Here is a 25,093-nt window from a genome sequence, read left to right on the forward strand (position 1 = left end):
CGGGGCGAGCCGCGGGCCCGTGAGCTGCGGCCCGGCGCGGCGAAGCCGAACGCGCCCTGGCCGGGCCCGCAGGAAGCGTTTCTCGTGCTCGTGTCCCCAGGTCGCCCATCAAACGGGAAGCGCTCGTTGCCAAAGTGACTTGTTACTTGGAGGCGTGCRAGTCAAGGGGCCCCCTGCTCTGCAGCCCCCGACTCTGCGGCACGGATGCTCCATGTGATCCCTTCCATTTACAGCGTGTTCAAGTGATAATTCGCTTAACTTACGTGCTGCTAGAAAGGCAAAGCGAGCGGCGGAAGTAGAAATTCATCCAAGCCCCATTTATGGATGAGTGGATCAGGAAAAAAATTGCTGTATGTTTGGAGTTTCCCCYGCAATAGAGCAATGTGGGGGGCTCTGTGCTTTTATTAAATGGATTTTTTTTTCTCTCCTGTCCTTTCACAAGTTTCAGGGATTGGGTATGGTTAACTTGTGCTGCGAAAGAGACAGAGTCAACTTCAGAATATATATTCTGAATATACATGGCCTTCAGAGGCCATACTCTGACAGCCGGTTGGAGATCAAGTGTAAATGTGAAGATTCTGTTCAAAGTGAATAGTGTTCAGCTCTTGTCACCAATGTCTTCCTTTTCTCCCAAACACTGGATGTAGTCCTGGCGTTTTACTGGACTAGCTTCATGCTTGACCTTGAGTTTCCACTGGTGGTGGTAAAGCTGAGATGCCTCAAAATAACTAGGACACACAGRTGATATGTAAAGACAACAACATTATAAGCAGCAATTTCTTCGTTCATTACTGCAAAACATCTAATGTTTTCTCTGTCTTTCAGGATCAAGCAGAACAGTTCTTTAAAAGCAGCCATACAAATAACTGGGCAGTCTTGGTAAGTGTGGTCCACGTTGGTGTCCTTCGGGAAACGCTCGTATCCTTCGGTCAGGCGCTGCGGGCACTCAAGAGTTCTCTTCACATGACAGAAATTCAAAGATGATGGCTCAGAAGCAGATACTGTGATTTGAAATTATCCCTTCAAATTTTACACACTGTATTAAAATTATTGTCTCAGTATAGTTACAGTCAGACACTGAGAATGGTCAGATATCTAGCAAGATTCATAAAACGAAAGTTATTACAGCATTAAAACAAGGAAATAATCATACTGTGTGGTGAATGTGACAATAGTGTCAAAGAGAAATGTTGCTCTTTGACCAGATAGTATACTTTTATTTATTTATTTGTTAATTTATTCCTATTAAATTGACTGCATTGTGACATGAGCCTTAGAAATAAATCAAATTCAGGTAATAATGTGCAGATCAATTGTTCTTTTCCTGTTTTCTTTTTTATTTGTTTTGAATTGTTTTATTAGCTTTGAATCATGCTACAGAATTAGTTCTTAATGACAGTTCAGGTCTTGGTGACTAGTTTGTTTCAGAACATGTTGTAATTACCATTTTTAGTAATTACTATTTACTAGTTTTTACTATTTTTTTACAAGTAATTACTATTACTAGTTTTACTGTTTCCACGCAGTTCAGACCTGGGATAATTGCAAAATCACTTCATTAGGAATTTGAATTCATTTGCTGGACCATGCATACCTATACATTGACTTGTTTTCCACCCCATTATAAAGGAGGTGATAGAGGAAGGGGGCAGAGGATAAGGTCTTAAAATGTTGCAACTTATTTGCAACTGAAAAGACAAGTGTTCTTGTGGGCTAATTCCTATGGGCTTTTGGAAACTAGCTAACGGAAGCAATAATTGAGAGTGAGGGGGGATTCTTTCAGGTACAATTTTCCTTGTCATTTAAGCTATTCTTTGCATTTTATGAAAAGGCTTGGAGTAAAAGATATTATATGGAGTAAGCTTACTTAAAGATATTCCTATTTAAAAAGAGTTGTGTATTTAAAGCTGAAAAACAAAAAGAAAAAAGGATACCTTAAATGTCATGTTTTCTCCCACTTCTGTTTTTGTGGCTTTAAATTGGCCCCTGCTAAAAGGCTTCTTCATCTGCTTGAAAGACTGGTAAAACAGCGGGAAACTAAATGTCTGAGAGGAGAGTTACTGCTCCTAGTGCAGAACAAGCATGAAGAAGTGAACCGGATRTAAGCACAGGGTGATGGAAAGGCTGGTGCAGAACTTACCCCAGTTGCCTCTAGAGATCTTGCAGTCTCATTGGCTTGAGCTTTTGTAATACGATTAAATAATACAAGACCAAGAGAATAGCTGAAGTCCTGGAATGCCTGTTTTTTTTTTTTTTTTTTTTTTTTTTTTTTTTTTTTTTTTTTTTTTTTTTTTTTTTTTTTTTTTTTTTTTTTTTTTTTTTTTTGAGAATTTGTGTTCACATGTTGGTTAGAGCTTGCTTAGCTCTTTATTGCAGTTAAGGACTCAAATGTAAAGCATCCTCAGTATATGCTCCCCTGTGTGCAGCTTCTACGTGAACTCATTTGGGTCTTTATGCAAGAATACTCCCAGAAAACTTTTTTTTTWATCCACATACGATTGCTGGATTATTCCCCAAGGGCCACTTTCTATACTTAGTTGGCATTTATGAGAGTTTTTTCATTATTCAATATGTTAAGAACTTTCTGATGTTTGTTTTCAGCATTTATTGCCATGATAGAGCTAAGGTTTGTATAGCTCAACTCACGAGTTTTTTAGTGTTGCTAGACTCTTTCTGATGTGTTACTGGTTTGTTGCTGTTACATCAGAAGGTACTGATTACTGTCAGTCACATTTGTATCTTTTGCACTGCTTAATATGCATTTATCTTTTCTTAAAATTCAAGGTGTGTACATCTCGATTCTGGTTTAATTACCGTCACGTGGCAAATACTCTCTCAGTGTACAGAAGTGTCAAGAGACTGGGCATCCCYGATAGGTGAGAGACTCTTGGTGAACCCAGTTGCTTGCAAATGTAAAGTTCTCTTGTCTGAAATGGTTAATCTGAATGGTATAATGGTTATCTRAAATGTATAAAATTATAGCTTGTCTCAGAGTATAAAAAGATAAAAGTAAAGAGGATGTGATCACATYCGTATATTGAAAAGTACAGTAATATTATTGAAAATAATTCAAAGCAAAAAGGAACAAGTTGTATCATGGAATTTCTAGCTGGAATAGAGTGATTAAAAAAGTAGAGCTATCTGACCTCTAAACTGTATCACTTAATAAATTGGTAACAGTATGATATGGAAATTGGTCAAGGCATTCTGAAGTGAAACTATTGCTCCAACACAGAACTTCTATTGTACTGTAATTTCCTTTCAGTGTGGAGATGGCAGCAGCCSTGTGGTTAAAATGTAAGACTTTCATGTCTTTAACTGCACTGAAAATCTTTAAACTAAAGCTGTTGAACAAAGAAGCTTTTACCTGTTGAAAGAAGCCTTGAAAAATCCATTTTATCTGACATTTTGAGGAGAAGCTGGGTGYTTTATCTATCCATGCAAATTGTGCTTTCTAAGCTATACCTTAGCACAATGGTTAAAATATTATTCTTACTCTGACAGCAGGATTAGACAGATGAATATATTAAACTGAGCTCTCTTCATAATAGTGTTGCTACTGAGGAATGTTTTTTGGATATAATTATTACTTGCATAAAAACTGCGAAAAGAAATTACAACCGTTCTCTGATAGTATTCCCAGCATGTCTAGACAATGAGGTAGAAGTCACTAGAAGATTTCCTTCTATCTGTTTTTGAAAATTTTGAGACTCTAAATGCAAGCAAACATAGTGCCGGGGCCCTCTAGGCTGAAAGCCACAGATGTGTGGCATTTTGGGGGTATATCATACAGAAACATCTGTCTTTCCTCTTAGATTGTACAAGTGGTAGCTTAGAAATTCTTTTAGTAGTTCTGTGCTTAGTTAAGGACTTTTCCCTATATATATCTTGCCTCACCATGAAGGTGGAAATAATGCAAAAATTGTAAAGTAGATGGAAGTTTCTGTTGTTTTGCCACATGGTCTGTTCATTACCCATACCCAAGGATTTGGAAATGGTTCTCAAAAAAAGGCACATCATTTAGACTAAGACAAGAATRAGATATTGGAGGAGACCTAGGAAGATAAATAATACATTTTTTTCCTCCTCTCTAGCAGTTTTCAAATGGATTTTAGTGGGTTTATCCCCATGAAAATTAGAAAAACTTTTGATTTTTTTTTTCTTTTGCTGCAAAGCTTAATTCAAAATGTTGCTGAGATGTTATGATTGTAAGTTACTCTGGTTTATCAATACACTTGATAAACTTCTCCACACTTCTCCAATTTGTAAGAGGAAAATTTTGTTAGAATAAAAGAGAACCAAAATGATCTGAGACATTGCTTTGGATTGCGGGAATCATTATCCAATGTAAGTGTCAAGTTAAGGCAACAGCAGTAACATAAGACACAATTGGATTACTTTTGTTTCACTGTTAAGCTACAAGCTAACACTTCAGGGTTTTGTTGTTTCCAGTTCATGGAGTGTGTGGGCAGTCCGTTCAGTTTCACAGCTCGGTTTCATGTGCAGGTGCTGTTTATCCACGGGGTATTTCACTTGCTTTTAAGGCCACCACTTGGTGTTCATGAAGCTGCAGGTTATGTTTACCTGTTGGTACTACTACCGTGCAGAGCTTTTCTCTTAGAGATGTGTAACTCTGCGATTTGCTTCTTTCTTTCCTCTTTTTTTCTTTAGGTTGTCACACACAGTCCTTGAAAATACTGATAAACTGTGGGACTAATGATGACTAGTGAGACATAGTTTGAAGTATTTTCTTTTAACTGTGATGCATAAAATGGTTATTCACAAGACTACCTCAATCTACAGAGCAGACACTTGCTTTATTTTCACTTGCTTTTTGACACTTGCTTCCAACTAATTTCATTTCAATATTTTTACCTTTCCTATTTATAAAAATGAAAGTGTACRGGTATGCATATGCAGGGGAATAAACCTGTTTCTTTTAGGTCACTGCCCTCCTTTGGATTCTGTCATTAGAGCTTACACTTAATGTCACTGTTTCACTCCTATGGAAATCAATTTCTGRTTATTTTGAGACTCTGCCTATGTTAGGTGGAGAACATGTGTGTTTGTGCAGCCCAGGGCATGTCAGCTCTTAGCAAACAGCACTGACTCCTGCAGAGCTCAGGGAGACCCTGCCATGGTACCAAAACGACAGGTCACAGTTAATTTTTAACTGTGTCCCATGTGGGTCAGGAATAGAGCAGAGCTTTGCTTCTATCAGCGTTGGTTGAGGGAACACCAAGATCACTCAGTCCAGGGGAAATTGCATCAAAGAATGAATAATCTTAGAAAAGTTCTAACTTTTTGCCAGAATCTGTATGTATTTTTTTTTCCTAATGCTCAAGGTCTCCAATCTGTTACTTGTTATTACATATTTTGACCCTACACTGACCATGTGAAATATGGATCTTGGCTGCATACAACCTAGGACAGTTTTATAATGTCAGTCCTCCAAATGCTAAATGTTTTTCCATGGTACTTAAAGACAACTGAGCAAAGTTTCATCTGCAGTGATGGGAATCTTCTTAGTTACCCACTATGGTTTTAGTTACAGGACACTTTTGTTAGCTGTGTTGGATGTGTATCGATGGATAAGTGAAAATAAAATGTCTGAAATAGTTTTGTCCTCTTTTCATAGTCATATTGTGTTGATGCTGGCAGATGATATGGCATGTAATCCCCGAAATCCCAAACCAGCTACTGTCTTTAGCCATAAAAACATGGAGCTGAATGTTTATGGAGATGATGTGGAGGTGGATTACCGAAGCTATGAGGTGATTGCCTTAAATATTATTTTGTTGTTAGTTTTGTTTTAAGGTTTCATAAAATCTATGCTATTTGAGAAAGTCTTTCCATTCTTATTACTGGATTTGGGCTGGGGTTTATTATCACCTGGTAGGTTTAAAATGTAGTAATGAATTTGTATTTAAAATCTAGGAAAGTTTTGTTGTGTGTTGGCTATTTTAAAGACTAGAATATCCACAATTATTTTCAAGATATATGAAACTCTTTTTGAATGCTAGGAATGTAGAGATGTTACTAAACTTTCTCTTCTTGGGGAAAGAGTTGGGTGGTTAGTGACACATCTTCCAAGGGCACCACAATTACCATTTTCAGCATGGAAGCAAAATGTTCGGGCGGGAGGTTTGCTTGCATTCTAAGCATATGCTTTTATYAATATGAAAAACAAGGCTGCTACCCATTATTGTGAGATATTAATACAGAGCAATAACCACTGTGTTTTTATTACCTTTTGTTTTTGTTTAATACTACTTCAAAAAGACCGTTTCTTTACCAGGYGATATTAAATCGGACAGCACTCACATTGGTTAGTAGAGCTATATAATTATTGATAAAGCAAATAAAGATTTATAGGAGCATATTTCCTTAACTAGTAGAAGTCTTGTTATATTTTTGATTCTTTATATAAAAAATGAAGATATAACAGAGAAATATAATGGAGATCCTTTTTATCTCTCTCTTTATTTTTTTCCTTTCCTTTTCTTTCCCTGAGCATGAATTTTGTGCTAGCATTTTTTGAGTTGCATACATCTACATGAAGAGCAGGTGGCCTTTCATAGAATGTTTTACAATCACTATCCAGATGATCTGGTCAGTCAAAGACTTTAAGTAGTAGAAGTTAATTTTGTTTTTTTTTCTTTCCTAAGTTGCAGAAGGAATCTAAAGTTTATTTTGCTATGGAAATGCACCCTAATTTTGGAGCATTTTGTGAATACACAAGGAGCTGTGGTAAACAAAGCAATGTGCTTTGGCAGCTTTTCAGATCTATCAAGATGTATTTATAAATTATGATGGTGGTAGACTGAACTGATATAAAAAGTAATAGTCTTGTGTTAGTGTGATAAAATGGAAGGTACTTTTTGTTCATGAACCTTATTGTACCTTCAACAAAAAGCTTCCATTGCTGCAGTTCTACAATCCAATATTGCATCTTGTTAGATGAGCTTTTGTATTTTATTGTTCTATAATTTATTTTGTAGAACCTAGCCTAGATTAATTGATCAATATGTTTGTATTTATGCTTCAATTTAAAGGTTACTGTGGAAAATTTCTTGCGTGTATTAACAGGAAGAATCCCACCAAGCACACCTCGATCTAAACGTCTTCTTTCTGATGACAGAAGCAATATTCTCATATATATGACAGGTAATCACAGGTTTGTGTATAAATTTTTTTGACTTTTGTGTTTCAGTAGAATGGGGCTGCTGAAAGCGTGAAATCCCATCAAGAGTCCAAATAAACATACAAAGAAAACGGGGTGAATGCTTTTGGTTGTTGTTTATTTAGCATGTCACATAATGATCAAGAAAACAGTGCTTAGCAAAGATAGTTTCCAGTCTAAATGAGTCACACAGCCTGTTCTTAATATCATAATATATATTTTTGTAGGGGTCTCTTCACTAACACTTTACTAACTTGTGTTCCTTCCTCCTTTTTTATCAGGTCATGGCGGAAATGGTTTCCTCAAATTTCAGGATTCTGAAGAAATCACAAATGTAGAACTTGCTGATGCCTTTGAACAAATGTGGCAAAAAAGAAGGTAAGAAAAATGTATTATTTACAGAGTGAATAGTCTATTTCGTGAGCACATATTAAGTCTAGGTGGTAAGTCACTGGTGCTTAGTTAGAAGCAAAGTATATATTTCAGTCTCAAGAAAGTTGTTTTGTTTCTTTCAGGTACAATGAATTGTTGTTTATTATTGATACTTGTCAAGGAGCATCCATGTATGAACGATTTTATTCACCAAATATAATGGCTTTGGCCAGCAGCCAAGTAGGAGAAGATTCTTTATCAGTAAGTAAATTTTTGTGATCCTGAAAGTGATTTTTCAGAACTCACCTGTGAGCTAAAAGCACAGGTCCTATTGACTTTCAAATAAGAATTCCATTTCTAGTTACTGAATGTCATATATTTAGTTTAGAGTCTACAAAACTGGTAAGTGTATTTTCCCTGCTGCTTTGTTGGGCTATCTGAGAACCGGGCTAGTTATTTTTCAACAACTTAAAAATTGTTGAAATATCAAAGATATTTCTCAATCTTTTTATAAAATATAAAACAACAGAAAACAAATCATAATTCAATGCATAAYATGCATTATACTAATTAAGAAGATGACTGCTCTTCGTTTGCATGCCACCTCATTTTCTAGAACTTGGAAAATCAGATTTGGGGGAGAGTTCTTACCTTCTAAAAGTGTGTTGTTTCAGATAATCCTGACCAGCTGCTTTTTGTCTGGGACCTGATTAACTCTGTGAAGTGAGCAGTAGCAAGGAATTCTGTATTGGACCATTAAAAAGAGTTCCCAGCCTCTTGTCGAACATGGGGACTGATGGGACATAATTAAAAAAGGAAGATAATTTTTATTTACACAGTTTAGCAGCAACGCTTATTCAAAGCTAATATTTTTTTTTTGTCTAATTTGCCTATGATCAAAAAAGTGATTATGTCTAACTTCTGTATGATGTTATTTTGTGGTCTTCCCTTCTCTTAAGTATTGGTTTCTTCCCAGCTAATGCTCAGTAACTACTATGTGTTGTTTTTAAGCATCAGCCTGATCTTGGGATTGGAGTTCATCTTATGGACAGGTACACATTCTATGTTCTGGAGTTCTTGGAAGAAATTCATCCAGCCAGTCAGACCAATATGAATGACCTAGTAAGTAGTATGTTTAACATTTGTGAGTGCAGAAATGCTTACCCTTTTTCAGAACAAATTTGTTTTGTCCATAGGATTCTGCAGAAGCTTTTTGTTCTCCTGCTTTTTCTCTCAGAAACAGCTTTAAGGGGAAGGGAGAGATTGCTGTTATCAAATGCAATTGTAATATAACATTTTGAAGGGTGAAACAGATATGTTGGGTATAGGAAAAATAACCAACATTAACCAGCTTTTTTTTTTTTTTTTTTTTTAAGGGTGAATGTGAAAATAATAGCAAAGAAATGTATGCAAAATCTGCCTACTAGGTAATAGATGTTTTGCAAATGTGGAAAAGCACCCATTGATACTCTTTTGCAAAGGTGGTTTATACAGTTAGAATTGTAACCGTACACTCAAAGTCCTGCAGAGAGTAATTGATTTCTCTGAGTCTCTACATAGCCTGCAGAGTGAGACATGGCCAATTCCAAACCCATGTTTGGAGTTTATTATTTCTAGGGTAAATGCTAGTAGAAGCTTTTAAGGTATGATGCAGAACTGCCTCCCTCCTGCATAACATATTTAAAAAATTATGAAAATGCCTTTATAACAGATATATATATGCTGGTGAGATGAGGTAAATAAAAAATAACCATATTTTATATGTGCTGTTACCCTTTCAACCTGTTCAGATATTAATTTCCCCATACTATTACAGTGATAATGCCCTGTAGTATTACGGGCTTTGGTGCCTACTAGCTCTGTAAAATTGGACATGCTCTATAAATGATTCAAGAGCAGCTGTTAACTGAGCACATTGTCTCTGATTCATGTCAATAAAATGAGCAGCTGCTCAAAAGTTCTGTTACCCTCTGTCTGCAAAGGCTGCTAGGTGTGTAGTGGAATTTGCTCTAAATAGTCCACACTTGACGGGTTTTATGTTGCTACAAAACAGATTCAGTGACAAAGATTTGAAATTCTTTTACTACCAAGGAAATGAGATTCTGTCTTGTAATTTAATACAATCGCATCTTGGAATACAGATCACTATAAAATGAWTYTTTTTTAAAGAAGAATATRCAAGAATGTGATATTAATTTATTATGTATCTACTTCTAAGATACTGTTTGAATGAATTGGCCAGAACTCTCCTCTTAAATTGAATTGCCAGAGAGTCACCAAATAACTTGCCAGGAAATGAACTCAGTGACAACAGCATCAATAATGAACAGTTTCAAGTACAGAAGAACCCCCAGGGAATTTGTATAAGTGTTCTAGCCAGYTAGATATTAATTCAGGTACCATGGATGTGAACTTGTAAGTTGGCCAAGTAGTTTTCACTTTGGACTCTTCATCTTCACATTTTTTCTTGTGTTAATRTGTTTCCTATGTCCTGAGCACTCAGGAAGAGCTGAGGTAACTCACCTCCTACTGGCAAATTACTTATGTTGTGCCTCATTGCTTTGCTAATCATTCCTATAGGAGAGGGAGAATGGGCACAAAAACATAATGATTTCTGATGGTAATATACTGAGCCATAACATGTATGTTTTTCAACAAGTGAGATTTCTTGTCTTTTAAGTTAGCTTTTTTGATTGCCATGATTTCATCTTAAGAGTTCCAAAATGACACRTGATTAGTCCACAGAACAGCTCATTTATTTGGAAGAATCTACAGGGGCTAGTTTTTGGAATGCACAGTTAGGGTTTTGCTGTTTTGAGAGCAAATAGATACTGTTTATCCAAGTCTGCTTTTTAAATTTAACACTTTCCAAACTGAAATCAACATATTAAATGGATTGCTAACTAGCTCACCCATGGAGTTTTAAAAGTGGTAGTTAATGAGTTGTGAAATGATTCTGATATGCCTAATGTCTGCTTTAAGAAGAGTGTAATAAATACCAAGTGCCTCTATTGCATCATCTGTTTATTCCTTTATCTAATCACTCTTAAAAGGCCTTCCCTTCAGACCCACCTATATTGTGGATGTTGCATTCTTGCAGAGAATGAGACATCTTTCCTCATAATCCACTCCACCTACTCCCCACCTGCTCCATCTGTGTTGCTAGGGGAACAGCATAAAGCTGTGCAAATGACTGATTTTGGATTTGACTGCATTCCCAGAAAAAGAAAAGACTAAATTAAAATGTCACATTTTTAAAACTTTTAAAAGAAGATTCAAATACATAAGATTTCTGCACAAGATATCATTTGCATTAAATAGCAAAAATTCTTGTTACAAATGTCAAAATGTCAAGATAAAGTTCCTCTTTTGAGGAATTGTGTAACTTTAAATAATATCTTGTTCAGATAGTTCGCAGAAATACGCATAAGAACTTGTCTTCATTTAGCCATCTTTTTGTCTGAAATAAAAGTGTTACCCTGCTGTGGTTTGTGTTGAGTCTTCTCTCTCACTAGTRCTGTATATTTGGATGTTCCACTGAAGTCCTCTTTCTTTCCTTAGCGCCACTGCAAATTCTTAATCATAATTTGGCTCAAAATTTTCTTGTGGTAGTAAATCTTTGTGGGACAGTTTGGAAGTGCTCGGGTATAGGTTTTGTTCCATAGTTTCAGTGCTGACGCTGTCTGGAACGCGCACGCATCTCAAGAGACTTTCAAATTACTCCTGGCCTGAGCCTGCATCTCCTCCCAGCCCAAAGCCATGCTGAGTAAAAATTGTTCAAAATTTACCACAGTTTTGCCAGAGTTTTTCTCAGTCAAAGCTTTGTTGAAGGTACTGTGCTAATGTATCTGTACTGCTTCTGCTCTGCTGTTATTCGGTGATCGTTTTGCATGATATAGGTGAGCTGTCATTAATGCTTCCTTTCTCTTATTTTATAAGACATAGTTATTTTTATTATACCTATCAGTTATTGATTTTTTTTTAAACAGGCAGAGATTTTTTTCCTCCTTTTTCTAGGGTCATACTTGTTAGATTTGTCCTTTATTTATTGTTTAACAAGTTTAATATATTGATATTTATTATAAGCAATGACCCCTAACCAAGAAAAATTAAAAAGAAAATGCAGTTCTTTTCTCTAAAGTAAATGCTTGGTATCTGGTCTGTCTTTCAGAAAGAACTACGCCAAAATAGCAAAATATAGCAAAAATTCTATTTCTGTGGGGMAGATGATTATTCTCTAAATATTTATTTTTAGTCTTGAACTCCAASTAGGAATATAAATCTAGCATTTAGTGATTTGGGGATTTGGCTGCTTTGAAGCACGGAAGCACTTTGTGGCGTATTGCAGGCTTCCCACTCTCACAGGTTTTGAAGGAGTAGTCAATTACATGTAGAAAACTTGCAATAGGTGACAGCCATTGCATATAATTAAAAACTTTCAAGCTCATCTCCAACTCAAAATAGCACATCATTCCAAAAAGGTGTCTTATCATAGCAGAAAAAGAAGTTTTCCATTGAAAAATTCTTTTAGYGGGTGATCAGTTTCACTCCTATAACACAATATGTCAGTTTTCATCTGACATTAGCTATGTCAGATTTGTATTATCCGTGTCTATGATTATTTGTGTATCTCCACAGCACTGGGCTACTTTGCAGTGTTCGTTTAAAAATGTGGGCACTTGCATTGGACATGGATGGATGGTCTCCTTAAATCTATTTAGAGCTATATTACCTATTTTCTTGCCTTTGTGCACTAGTGAGTACTTTAACCCATTTTGTCAAGCTTCGTTGAATCAATATTTACATTTCARAATATACCCTATATCCAGCTGATGGTATTGTCTAAGGATATTGAAAGAAAATGAAATTAGCTTGAAATGAAATTAGCTTGAAGTGATATAATTGTGAGACTTCAGCTTGAAAGATCTTGGAACATATTATTCTTTAATGATTATTGTTCTCCCTTTTTTGTTTTAGGGAGAATGGCAGTCAGTTCGTAAAAGGAATAGCAGTTGCACCCCTAACACTTTCAAACCTGCTACTGCAGCTGGTTTCACTAGTTTATGCAAGCTACAATAGAAAATTATTTTTAAGGAATAAAAACTGAATTTTGTGATGMATGGAGATGAGTGTTATGACTGTGGTTTGAAATAAAGTGTAATTTTGGAAGGAAAGTATATACTTTAGTTGAACAAACTAGTGATATAACTATATCAATAATTGAGATAATATTTGTATTTAAAGTTTATTTTAAGATTGATTACAGATTGTAAAAGAGGATGTTATTTTTAGTATTTTACTCCTACCTATTTGTTCTGCCAGAAGGTAGACTGGAAGTAGACTGAGGCATGTTCTCTAAATTTCTTTCTGGCCTTGGGAACATACCTGCTTTTTTGGCCAATATATGTGATTAAAATCTCAATYGAGACCAGTGGAGGTGAACTTCAGCTTCTGAAGCACAGTGATTAACCCCCTTCTTTGTGTGTGCTTGCATCACTTGTTTGTACAGATCTCATTCTCTCTTAAAATGCATTTGCTAATGGCAAAAGGGAAGTTTTAAATGTTATTCCTTAGGAATGAAATGGAAATACTTATCACAACCAGTAAGACAGAAGTTCAGTGGATGATCAGATGAGAAGAGCAGCAGTCGTATGTGCCTTTRGTAGCTAACATAAAGTAGAATTGGTTAACAGCCTTTGCTCTGCTCCCTTTCAAGCTATTTTTGACAGGGTCACCTTTGATCAAGAAATCTTTGATAGGAGGTTTGAGATTCTGTGGAAGGCTAATAGGTGAAAACTTCACCTATGGAAATTGTAGTGGAAATTCGTAATTTTTCAAAATCATTTGTAGTAGTCATATACTGTTTTGCTGATGTTACAGTCAATGATAGAGGAGTGAAAAAGCACTGCGACATTATAATTCTTCCAATGTTTTGTAAGCTTTCAGATGAACTTAATCACATAGCTGCAGCATTTATCTATACATCAAATAGAGGGATTAAAATTCTTAGTTTAGACAACATCAGAGCTTCACCTTTTTTGTTTGCTCTCTTAATTGGAGTTGAATAAAAGAAAATGCGGAATTGAAAGGGTTTCATTGAAGATGTGGAATTGAGAGGCTTTTATTTATRTGCAGTGCCAAATGTATGGAGAAGCTTATCTTTAGCTTTGGAAGCTACCTGCAGAGACAGATTGATGGATTGACAGATGATGTGTATTTTGTTTCCCAGTTTCAGGTGTGTCCAAAGAGTCTGTGTGTTTCTACACCTGGCCATCGCACTGATCTCTTTCAGCGAGACCCTCAAAATGTTTTGATAACAGACTTCTTTGGCAGTGTAAGAAAGGTGGAAATTACAGCAGAGACAATTTCCTTGGACCCTAATTTAACTGCCTTTGAAAGCAAGTAAGTAGTCATTATTTAGACTTGATTTGCATAGGTCTGTGTAACAGAAACAGAAAAGACTCAGCTGCCAAGGAGAGCAGAGATGTTTTTCTGTCTGTTTGCTATAGCCATGTCCAAAGACCCAGGGAGCCAGCAGAGCCCTGCAGGCTCCAAGAGSAGTTTTCTACAGACCTCTCAAGACAAACGTTACTCGGAGAATGAGAATTCTTTCCTACTCTTTATGGGCAACCATATTCAAAGACCCTGTGCAGTGTAAACATAGATTTAGCCATGAGATATTTCTAGAGACTTGTTTTTATTGCATTTCATACTTATTTAGAGCCATTCTGTCTACTTAAACAAACTTCTGGACTGTCTTTTAATGTGGAAAATGAAAGCCTAAAATTAGTGTGTTTTCCTTACATGACTTTGTCAGTGTGCATTTTCATAAAGCTGTTGTAAGTGGAATTTAAAAGTAGGAAATCTTTGTCTATATTGGCAGCAACAAATATATTTTTTCCTTCTATGCTGGGGTACAGTTTTACACAGAAAACCCAGAGGATTTTTTTTTTTTTTTTTTTTTGCATTTTTCTAGTACTTTGTAATTTTAAAACATATATTTTGCATTCTTTAAAACTAGCCACAGAGAAATTGTCATCACAAGGGTTTCTTGGAAGTGCAGTTGAAATTTTCAACTGCAAGTCCTACAGTGTATTCTTTTTATAGGTACTCTGTAAAAATGCCCTTAGTAATATGGTGCTAGCCTAAATCTGGTGGTGTTGTATCCTGTTCTTAACAAAGGAAAATTTTTAGTTTAAATCAATAATTAGTGAAAAATATAAAGGTCATGTAGTTATGAGCCAGTTTATATATATTCTATATAGAATATATATATTCTATATATAATATAGGGAATTATATATAKAKAGAGAATATATATAGATTCTAACTGATGTTATTACTTGTAAAGCTGGAATTTGTCAGCTAAAAACTTTCTGTTTAAAAAGTCTCATCCTGTTACTCTGTCTAGCGAATAAATACTATTAAAGACCAAGGTATGGATATCAGCTACGACAAAAAATGGTCAAAAAGGTTCTTTTTCTTGYTAGTTCTTGTGGAGAAATGTTTTATTACTGTAAATCCCTACTCCTTCAGGTAAGTTCTGAGTTTAAATCACCAGTTTGTAGATGTTCATARCGTGGTATCTAGAGTTTCTTAATAAATGCTTTATTTCTAATGTGCAAATTCTGCACATTCTTTTGACCTTAATTGCCATGGAGGTTTCTGTTGCTGTGATACAATTTCTTGTCTGAATAAAATTGCTAGTACAACTTAATTGCTAGAAGTTGTAACAGCTTCCATTAGTTCAAGCAGAAACATTTTTAAGCTCCTTTTATTTTTGGTATTCTGTTGCCACCTATTGGGAACATGTAAAGTGAGATGTGCTTGYACTGTAGAGTTTATTTAGCATTTTTTTTTATTTCTGTTGCATCTTCTACGTTCCATAAAACTCTTCTCTAGGAAGAAAAAAAATATAGATTCTTATATCAGAGATGTAATTTTTAACTCWTTTTTTTTGAAAATTATTGTCTGCCATGTAGAATAGCATTCCAGTCAAAGCACAAGTGAGTGAATGACAGTTCTGTAAATTTTCAAGAAMGATAACAGTACCTCTGATGCCCATAATTCAAAGTATTCATGCTTTAGATTATAAGTTTAGAGTAATTACTTTGYATTTTCATCTTTGTCACACATTAGTATCAACCATATCCATCTTAAGCTTATTCTGTGGCTCCCCAGTTTTGTGCAGCACTTAGAGTAAATTTGTTTCTTCTTTGAAGAGYGGAGGGAAAAAAAGACATCTTTGGCAAAGAGTAGACATTAGCAATCAAAAACTGTGTRTATAGCTGTGTGTATTTCTAATTTGTGAACAATTAGGAGGAACAGGTTTGATCTTCTTGCTTTTTTCTTCTGGAACAGGAAATGACTGATTGCAATCTTCAACTTTTAMTTTTGAGCTATTTTTTTATGGCAATTTATGAGCTTTTTACTTAAACACTTCTGAGTTGGGCACACGGAAGCAATGTTGAGAAGTCATACTTATGCACAAATGGGAACTTTATCTTTGTGACACTTCCTAATGTGTAATAGCTCAGGTAATACAGCTTTCGTTCCAGTTAACTGAAAGAAGTGAAATTGGAAGGGGTGGGAATGTGGTAATTTAGTAGATCAGAAGTTTCCATTCCTGAGAGAATTTTTTTTAAAACTCCATAGGCCTTGAAGCTGAAGCAGACATACACAACTTAAAGTAATTCATAGCATCTATAACATATAATTTGTTTTAAACGGTCCTATAATATAATGGTTATTCATCTAACTATATTTAGATACACTTTTCCAAAAATTGCTTCCATTCTTGGTTTCTGTAATTTGGGAGATTTTAAAAAGAGAGTATTTTTAATGAGGAAGAAAGTATGGACTAGGTAGAGATTGCTGGAAGACTGTAGTACATTTTTATAGATCATCTTAGTAAATTCCYCAAACAGATCCCTAGGCTTGTACCTAGGCAGAGGTTTTGCAGCAATGAAGTTAACAGTTACAGCTTTAAATGGAAAAAGAAGTTAGAAATACTTCATATAGGAGCATCCTACTTCAATGATGATGATTGGCCTCCTGAATCCTTTCTCAAAGGTGGTACGTAGAGTTACTGTATGCAGGAATTTGAGACTAGCTACTCATCGGATATTTTCCCTCTTCTACAACTTCTAAATCATGCTGAACTGAGGCAATGTGTTGCATGTCATTTTAATAATCACTTTTGGCACTTATTTGTAGCACGTATATGATAGTTATTTTACACAGGCTTAAGCAAAGGAAAAGAAAAGCTGAGGGTGTATGTTGTGCTGCTGATTTCAGCAGAAAACTTAAAGGTCTTAGGGATCTTGAGCTCAAGCTAAGGGCTTGACCTGTATGTATGTGTTTGTAAATCCCTTTCTAAGGTGAACCAAAAGAGGAAAACAWGGTGTGAAATAAATCCAGAATCCTGGAGAAGGAGCTATACAGAGTTTAGTTATTTCTAATAAATTGGGAATCTCTCTTTTTTTAGTTTGGATTGTGACCATAACCAGGCAGAATATTTTCTCTTTTTCAGCTCTTAACATGAGGAAACGATGCCTATCGGCGGGAAAGCATTGATAAAAAATGGGGGTGAATATTTCTCTTGAGGGTAGTAAGAAGTGAATTAAAGGCAGTGCCATATAAAACCATCTTAGTTTCATTACTTTTGAGAATTGGGCTTCACTTTTAATACTTCCGTAAAGAAGAATTGTGGCCTTACTAGCAGTAACAGTTTTCCTAAAATAAATAATTTAGCCTCTTGAGTTAAGAAGAGTGCTTGTGTAACAGAGAATAATTGTGGGTAATTGTTTTATTTGCAGTATGCTAGTGGCAAATTTGCTCTCAAGAGAAAAAAAAAAGAAGTTTTCGTTGTTTTGTCTTCCTGAATCCATAGGAATCCCATTTGCGGATCGGCGGGTAACGTGTTTACCAGGTGGGCGCTGCTTAGCTGCTGTTGGCTTTGTTTTGAAGTGGGAAAGGACACGTTGTTTCCGGACCGGCCCTAACTCCTACCCGGAAGAACTGAACGCAGAGATCCCAGAAGGGATTTTAGGGCCGATCCGGCCGGCTCCCGCTGCCGGGAACAGCCCCGGGGCGCGGCGGGGCCCGCGGCGCGATCCCAGAAGGGATTTTAGGGCCGATCCGGCCGGCTCCCGCTGCCGGGAACAGCCCCGGGGCGCGGCGGGGCCCGCGGCGCAGGCGCAAGGCGGGCGCGCGGCGGCAGTGCGCGCCCCGCGCCGCCAGGGGGCAGCGTCGCCAAGGCGGAGGCGCCGGCGGGGTGGTCCAGCCTGCGGCTAAATGCGGCTAAAGGCTAGTTTTTATTGCGTGGTTTTTTTTTTTTTTTTTTTTACAGGGTTCCGTAAATATGCCTTTTTCTTTGCTTAGATACATACACACACTGCTGTATTAATGTAAAGTACCTTTTAAGGCGATGACATTAATACACCAGCTATAATAGGACAATTCTACATTCTGAAGTAGAGTGCTTAGTGTAACATCCAAGGGAATGTAAATAAGGATGACTGACAGTATGGAGAGGAAGTGCTATAAATTGTGTTGGAAAGACTTTAACCATAAAATGTTACACTTGATAATTAAAATTCCTCTTTAGCAATATAGGAGATGGTATCTTTAGCAAGATAGGATGGCAGCACAATCGGGTTGTGCTGCTACTATTTTATACTGTTTTCAGTACTATGCTGCCTTACTGAACCTACGTGTAATTATTTGTACGTGTTGTTTCAATGGGTGTTAACACAAAAGCAAACTTCTTGATCTGTAGATGCACTACATCCTGGGAAATATGCCACAAAGGTCACTTTGGTCTTTTCCAAAGCATATACAAGCCCACAGAAATCTTTTTATTAACTTGAGTAGCTTTTGGACTCGATCCAAAAGCTACGTGCTATTCATAAGCAATTTCCTAGTATCAGTTGATTTACACACTAGTGTCAGTGGATCTAGTTAGTGTGAACAGGTAATGCCTGAGATTGTTATGTCACATTTAGAAGGAGGCTGTAAGTAAATCTAGCAGGTGACACCTGGATAACCGAGAACATCTGGGAGTTGTGGAATATTAGATTTTTTTTTTTTTTGTCTTCCTTTATCCTTGTGACCTTACACCTATCTTGCATACCATTCTTTCGTCTCATTATTCTTCACTTTTTCTCCTTTTTGTGATCTTAATTTTACTGTTAATGTATAATTAAGTGGGCTGCTCTGAAGTCAAGGGCTCCTGAAGTAYGCGTTAGATTTCATAGTTAGTGCTCTTTATATGGAGATCGTGGTTGGATTTTTCTGCCTTGCTGTCAGAGTGCTAAACACAAATTCATGTTTATTCGTAGACGTCCTTCTGTGGTTGTGCTCTGTATGTTACCACTCAAAAAACTAATGCAGACAACTTTAATGGTTGGTGTATGTCAGACCAACAAATATTTCATGTGGTTTTGGGGTCTTTATAGAGCTTTGAGATAGCATGATAATTCCAATAAGCTAAAAATATTTGTTATCATTATTTCCAGCTAGAAGCATCAAAGCCACTGCTGCTTTTTATTTAGGATAATTATGTTCTTATTGTGTGATTAAGAAATAAATTTCAATGGCATAGTGCAAGGAGAAAGCAGGCAGGCAGAGGCTGTTATTACTGGACTGTTAGGTCTTTTGAATTTAGTGGCCAGGCATATGTTAGCATTACATATGCCCCCAGAAATGAATCTCAGAACATAACTATTAAGTCTACAGGGCTCAAGCAACATTTTTTTTTTTTTTTGAGGGCATTAAACCATATGCAAGTGCTCTTAGTCCTTTGCTGCTTCAGTATCATGAAAAAGCCTACACTTGTTTTTTATGAGTGCCTGAGGGATTACCTTCCAGATGGCCAGAGATTTCTGCCACTGAAAAATCGTGTCCTGTCCAAAGCTGTGGGGGAGGAAGGGGCTTTTTGCCTTCACAACACATTTATATAACTGATGGCTAGAAGACCATAAGATGATCCCTAGCTTTCCCAATAGGAGAGTCTGTTCTTTTGAGTATTTGGGTACCAAGCTTCTTGTCATAGGACTATGAGATTTATTATGTACATGCAAAGATTTGGCTTAATTTTACTTTTGTGTTTTGCTTTTTTTTTTTTTTTAAGTGTTTTTGGTTTATTTGTTTGTTTTTAAATTCTACCCTTGATTTCAGTAGGAACCAGCCAGACAATAAGATTTTTCTAGACTGCTTATTTTTGAATGCAGTTATACTTACCTGTGTCATGATTCATAATTAATTTCACATTTAACATTAGAAATTTAAGTAGCCTCATTAAATTGTTACCAAAAGTGTTTTTGCTGTTCTGGGATATCACCTGTGCTTAAGCCAGACCTGGGCTTGTTGATTCTGCCTACAAAAGCCAAACTGGATATCAGGGTGAGCCACTAAAATGTGTATTTTCAGCTGGTCCCAGGTAGTTTATTAGTCTGCATAATTCATATTCCCCTGGCATATGAGAGYCTGTTGCCCTCCTAGGGAGGAGATTAACTGCAAGGAGGGAACAGATGGTCTTTCCGCTCCTTACTGAGCGCGTCGTATGCGTCGTGTCACAGAGAGAGCGGAGTTAGTCTGTGGCTGGGGCTTGCTCGCCTGGCCTGCCAGGCACTTGCTTTTCTGCTTATGTGGACCCCATATGGGCTCTCAGAAGGACAGGAGGGATCAAACTCCTTTCTGCCAGTTTGCTTTCCCCATGGCTGACCCCGGGAAGCGCAATCGCAGGCTATGGTTTTGCTGGCAGAAGCTTTCATAAGCTCACAACAATCTGGATTGCAGATTGTACATCTAAATTTCTTCCCAAACAGCTCAGCACTGTTAAGGATAGGAATGGTTAGATTTCTCAGTAGGGAAGTTTGCTTAAGTGTGAGTGGCATGAAGAAGCAGATAAGGCTATGKTTTATTGCTGTCGTTCCAGAGTAGCTGCTTAGAATTATCATGGGGGGTGCTGCATGTAATATTGTAGTTGTAGAAAATAATTTATAAGAGGTAAAAACCAGAAAGGGTTGCTCCTGTCACTGAAAGATTTCTGGCCCTGCATTGCCTGCAAATAAAGTATGCTGCCATAAGCATATTTCAGCAATTATAGAATTTCAATCATAATTTTCTTTTTGAAATAGTAAGACAAAACTTATACCTCTACATATTTACCAATTCATGATAATTTTACCTTGTGAGAGTTTAGTAATGAACCTCTAAGGGTTTATCTCAATCTTARCTGTAAAACAATATTTAAGCTTCGTAGTTCTCTACTGACTTTATTTTTTTTCTTTYTCCTATTGGTTACTTAAGAGTCTGAGCCATGACTACCCCTGGAACAGAATAGGAATGAAGACTTCTTGCTGTAGGTCTAAATTTTATCAGGGGAATTGGAGCAGAACAGTCACTAAGTGGAACTGCTCTAAATCTCAGCCACAGAGGACGTAACCTCTGTTTCTCCCTTAGCTGTGAGGTAGAGCACCCTGGTTCCTTTTTCCTTTGTGTGTAGTTTCTTTCTGGTCTAGCTTGTACTAATAGATAATTTATTACAAAATATTCTGATCTGATTTCCACATTTAGATGCTTATGAGTTTTTATGTATGTCCCTATAAAAGCACATAGTGTATCTATAAGATGGATAAATCTGAAGTGTGCTATAATTTTTTTTTGAACTGATAGCTGTGTATGTGCCCTAAATGCAATTGGATGAAAATTTTCCTTAAAATAGGTATTTTGACGTGACTTGCAAAACCAATGGCACTGCTAACTAATATGAGTCACTATAGCAATATGCAGGTTTGTAAGGTAATTTAGAAAGGATCAGTGGGAATACTGACCTAGCTCCATTAGGAAGACTTCTACATGCCACAGATTCAAAGATGGTTTAGGGCAGTAGTGGCTCTAAATACTTTTTAATAATTGCTGTATTTTAGCGATCTGTGCTTACCTCTACTTACTAATCATCAAACAACTGGGAAGCACCCTGAAAATGGCAATCCCAGTTGCCATTCTTGGGAATGCTTCCAGGAGCACTGTTGAAAAGCTGCAGAGAGGAAAGTTTCTGGGGCTGTGCCGTGGTATGGTAAAAACTATACAGGTGGTTTCTATGCTCTGCAAAGAGAGAATTTCCACTACTTGTCAAAAAATTACTATTGTGTTTGAATATTTGGATTACGTGAAAAAATATATGCTATTTGTCTGCTAATTGTTTGCCAAACTATGACAGTTCTTAATTTAATAATAAATATAAAGCATTTAAAATTACAGCAAGTTCTTAAAAGATTATAATTATCACTGTGTTAAAATTTGTGTACACATATGTGGGGTTTATTGCTGGTAATAATAGATATAAGACATGACTTAGAATAGTAGTCATTAGTAGTGTGACATAGAATTTTTTTATGGTAGTTTATCACCCAAGAAGTACTTTGTTGAATTTTTATATATCCTATATAATTGTTTCTTACTCGTTTCTAATTGTCTTTCTTCTTTCTCTGGATATAAAATGTGGTTTAATTAAAATTGCAGTTCTTTGTAAAACACATTGAGGCTGAACTTCAAGCAGAAAAAGGAAATAAAGCTTCTTTATATGCAAATGATTATATTATATAAAATGTAGCTAGTATATGAGAAAGTTACAGAACCTGTAGCTAATGGAGATATTGCTAGAAAGGAAATCCCACCTACTGAGTACATCTTTTAATGTTCCAAATGAATATTTGACCTGCCCATTATAACAAACTGAAATCTCCATAAAGTTGGTGTAATATAAATTGAAACAGGGATTAATTAATATAGTAATACATTTTTGCCTACTGTTCTCAGTAATCAGATTATTTTGCTAAATGCAATCAAAATTGTACAAAAGAATCATTATATAATAATGCTAATTTAGCCAGATTTTTGGAAAGAAACAAAATTACTGAAATGAAGTGAAGCAAATAGTAGAATATTTATTCGCACTGATAATTGTCCTTATAAAATAAAGGTATAATTTTGAGATATACTTTTCAAACTAAATTACAAAACCACCCACAAAGTATTAATGAGAGGAGGAAATTGGGCAATCAACATAATCAGAAATAATTGGTCTGCAATTTACGTGTTAGTCATCAACCCAAATTAAAAACAAATGTCCTTCTGGTTTCTGAATAAAAGTTGAAAGAAATTCATATCTGTAATATTAAAAAAAAAAAATCGCTGTTGGAGTAAATGGATATTGAATGTGACCCATCACCAAGCTAATGCAGAGTTATACTGAGTTGAGTTGTCCCAAAGAGTAACTTAGTTTAGCTTCTTAGATTCTCTATTTTTTTTTTTTTTTTTGGTAATATTATTGGTAACACTTAAAAGGACAACAGTATTAATGATGAATTAGTTTCTTGAKTTTTTTTTTCAGCTATGATTTTTGCAGTTTGCAAACACTGGGGCTTCATCCATGAAGCCACTAATGTTCTCATTTGGAACCGATAGACTTCTGCTGTGTGAGGTTGGTATGCTTCCTTGCCAACTTGTTAAATTATGGCTTATTTTTCCAGTGCATCAAAGCTCACAGTCGAGTTTTAGGGCAGTTCCAGGGTTGTGATAACCAAGGAGCCAAGGAGTTTATTGAAGRCATGCATTACACATGTTGAGCATGCCTGTAGTGCTCAGCTTTTCAAAATACATGTGGGAATTGGGTCGATGCTGTAGTGGTGTGATGGGCTGTGTTTTGCAGGGCACATGAGTTGATTTTTGAGAAAAGACCAAGAGGACAAGTCAGCAAAGACGGCAGAGGCAACCRGGCAGAGACTGTGGATGGCTAAACTAGGGAAGCCAAGTGAAGGGTGGAAGGGAGGAACGGGACAGTGTTCCGRGGGTTCGGTTGTGGTCGAAGCAAGCACAACTCAACAGTGTGGCATGACAGGATTAAGAATTGTCATTTACTGGAGGTCACTTATTAAAATCTCACCCAACTGAACCGGTCCAAATTGTCTCCAGCACAGCCTTGTCTGTATATATTTTCCATTTGTGGTAAGGGTCAAATTCAGATAACTACTCAAGTTGAGTAAAACTTTAGTTTGGGAATGTTACTCCTTGTTTAATGACCGAGGGAGGTGATCTAAGTTTGTTACCAATGGTATGGGTTATATTTTTAATGCTCAGTCCTGTATGCTGGATGAATCTTTTATAACTGTTTAAACTGTTCAAAGTTCAACTGCATCACTACTGGGGTTACTTTTCATGAAAAAGATGGTAACTAGTCAGGAAAAGCGTTTCCTTTTTGGAGCAGGCTGCTACTGGCCTCTAGAAAACATCAAAGAGCTTCTGCTTTGCATTAATTCAAGGAAGAGCAAAACTTCAAGAAGAAACTGTGGAGAATTTAGGTCCAAACTTAAATATTCATGGAAAAATAGATTTTAAAATAGAATGTTACTGAAAAATAATTGGAACTGGCTCAAACCTTAGCATGTACTTCATCTGTTTGTTGGCATATATTGCTTGTTTCTTGTCAGTTATGCATCACCTTGAGAGCAAACAAGGTTCTAATCTTTAGAAATACCTCAAATTAACCAGAAGCTGTATGTTTTCTTTGGCTTGTTAATTTTTTGCTGGCAAAGAGATTTAAACAAGTTGATCTTCAGTGGTAGTGGGAGAAGCTGGGCATGTTCAGCAGTTGCAGAAAGTTGCTCAGCTCTCACTTTGTTTAGTGTTGGGTCTTGCCTGATCCACACAAAACAACAGTAATTAATTTTCATTCCTTCTTCAAAAATTTGCAATAGAGTTGCTATGCAGGATCTCTTGTCCAGTAAACAGTACAATTTTTACAAATTACTTTAATTTACGCTTACCAGTATGTTAATTAGTATGCTTAATGTGAATAATGTTCAGATTAAAATAAGGAAATGCCTCTTCTCAGCCATGTAAAAGAAAAAAAATGCATAAACTTCAATAGCTAGTTTTCAGAATTTAGGACCACATAGTACTTTTTTTCAGTTATTACCAGGAAATAGCAGGATTGTCATCTAGTGCTGTATATAGCACCTTTGTCAAGGAACTATTGTTATAGAGTAGATAAGATTAAAAAAAAAAAAAGTCATTGGGTTTGATGAAAACCTGCATGAACAGTGGAAAAAGAGCCAAAGTTACCATAGCAACCACTAGTGCTTTCAACAGAAGCTAAGTAAAAAGAGGAGAGAAATGTAACAAAAATGAGAGCCATTTGATAAAGTATTATAAAATTAAATTTTAAGACAAACATGATAAATGTTCAGCTTTTATCACTTAGGAACCCCCTGGTCAGCTGCTGATTGTCTTTAAAATAAATATATGAGCACCATTATTAATAAGGAATGTTTTAATGATGGAGTTCCTTAGTCCCTCGTTAGAGAGGCATTTTCATATATTTGGTGAAAATGAAAATTTAGTGAAAGTTTCATTAGGATGTTTTCTTATTTTTTCATCTCCCCAGATGGTTTTTTGAGCACTCAGCCTGAAGTATAGTTGCAGTCTACATGATAAAATAGGCTCTGAAAAATGTCTTTCACAGCATAAACT

General features: G+C 36.2%; 1 protein-coding gene across 1 annotated transcript in view; it reads left to right on the forward strand.

The window, feature by feature from the left end:
- PIGK (phosphatidylinositol glycan anchor biosynthesis class K) overlaps nucleotides 1-25,093 on the forward strand; it is a 59,950-nt gene that overhangs the window by 765 nt on the left and 34,092 nt on the right. The window contains exons 2-10 of the mRNA XM_026050980.1: nucleotides 101-295; nucleotides 774-879; nucleotides 2,785-2,876; nucleotides 5,639-5,774; nucleotides 7,056-7,167; nucleotides 7,465-7,561; nucleotides 7,699-7,816; nucleotides 8,567-8,677; nucleotides 13,785-13,957. Coding sequence (XP_025906765.1) covers nucleotides 101-295; nucleotides 774-879; nucleotides 2,785-2,876; nucleotides 5,639-5,774; nucleotides 7,056-7,167; nucleotides 7,465-7,561; nucleotides 7,699-7,816; nucleotides 8,567-8,677; nucleotides 13,785-13,957 — 1,140 coding nt within the window. The remainder of the gene's footprint in view (nucleotides 1-100; nucleotides 296-773; nucleotides 880-2,784; nucleotides 2,877-5,638; nucleotides 5,775-7,055; nucleotides 7,168-7,464; nucleotides 7,562-7,698; nucleotides 7,817-8,566; nucleotides 8,678-13,784; nucleotides 13,958-25,093) is intronic.

Source organism: Nothoprocta perdicaria, unplaced genomic scaffold (assembly GCF_003342845.1).
Source record: "Nothoprocta perdicaria isolate Ctin4 unplaced genomic scaffold, notPer1 scaffold_0, whole genome shotgun sequence".
Taxonomy (NCBI): Eukaryota; Metazoa; Chordata; class Aves; order Tinamiformes; family Tinamidae; genus Nothoprocta; species Nothoprocta perdicaria.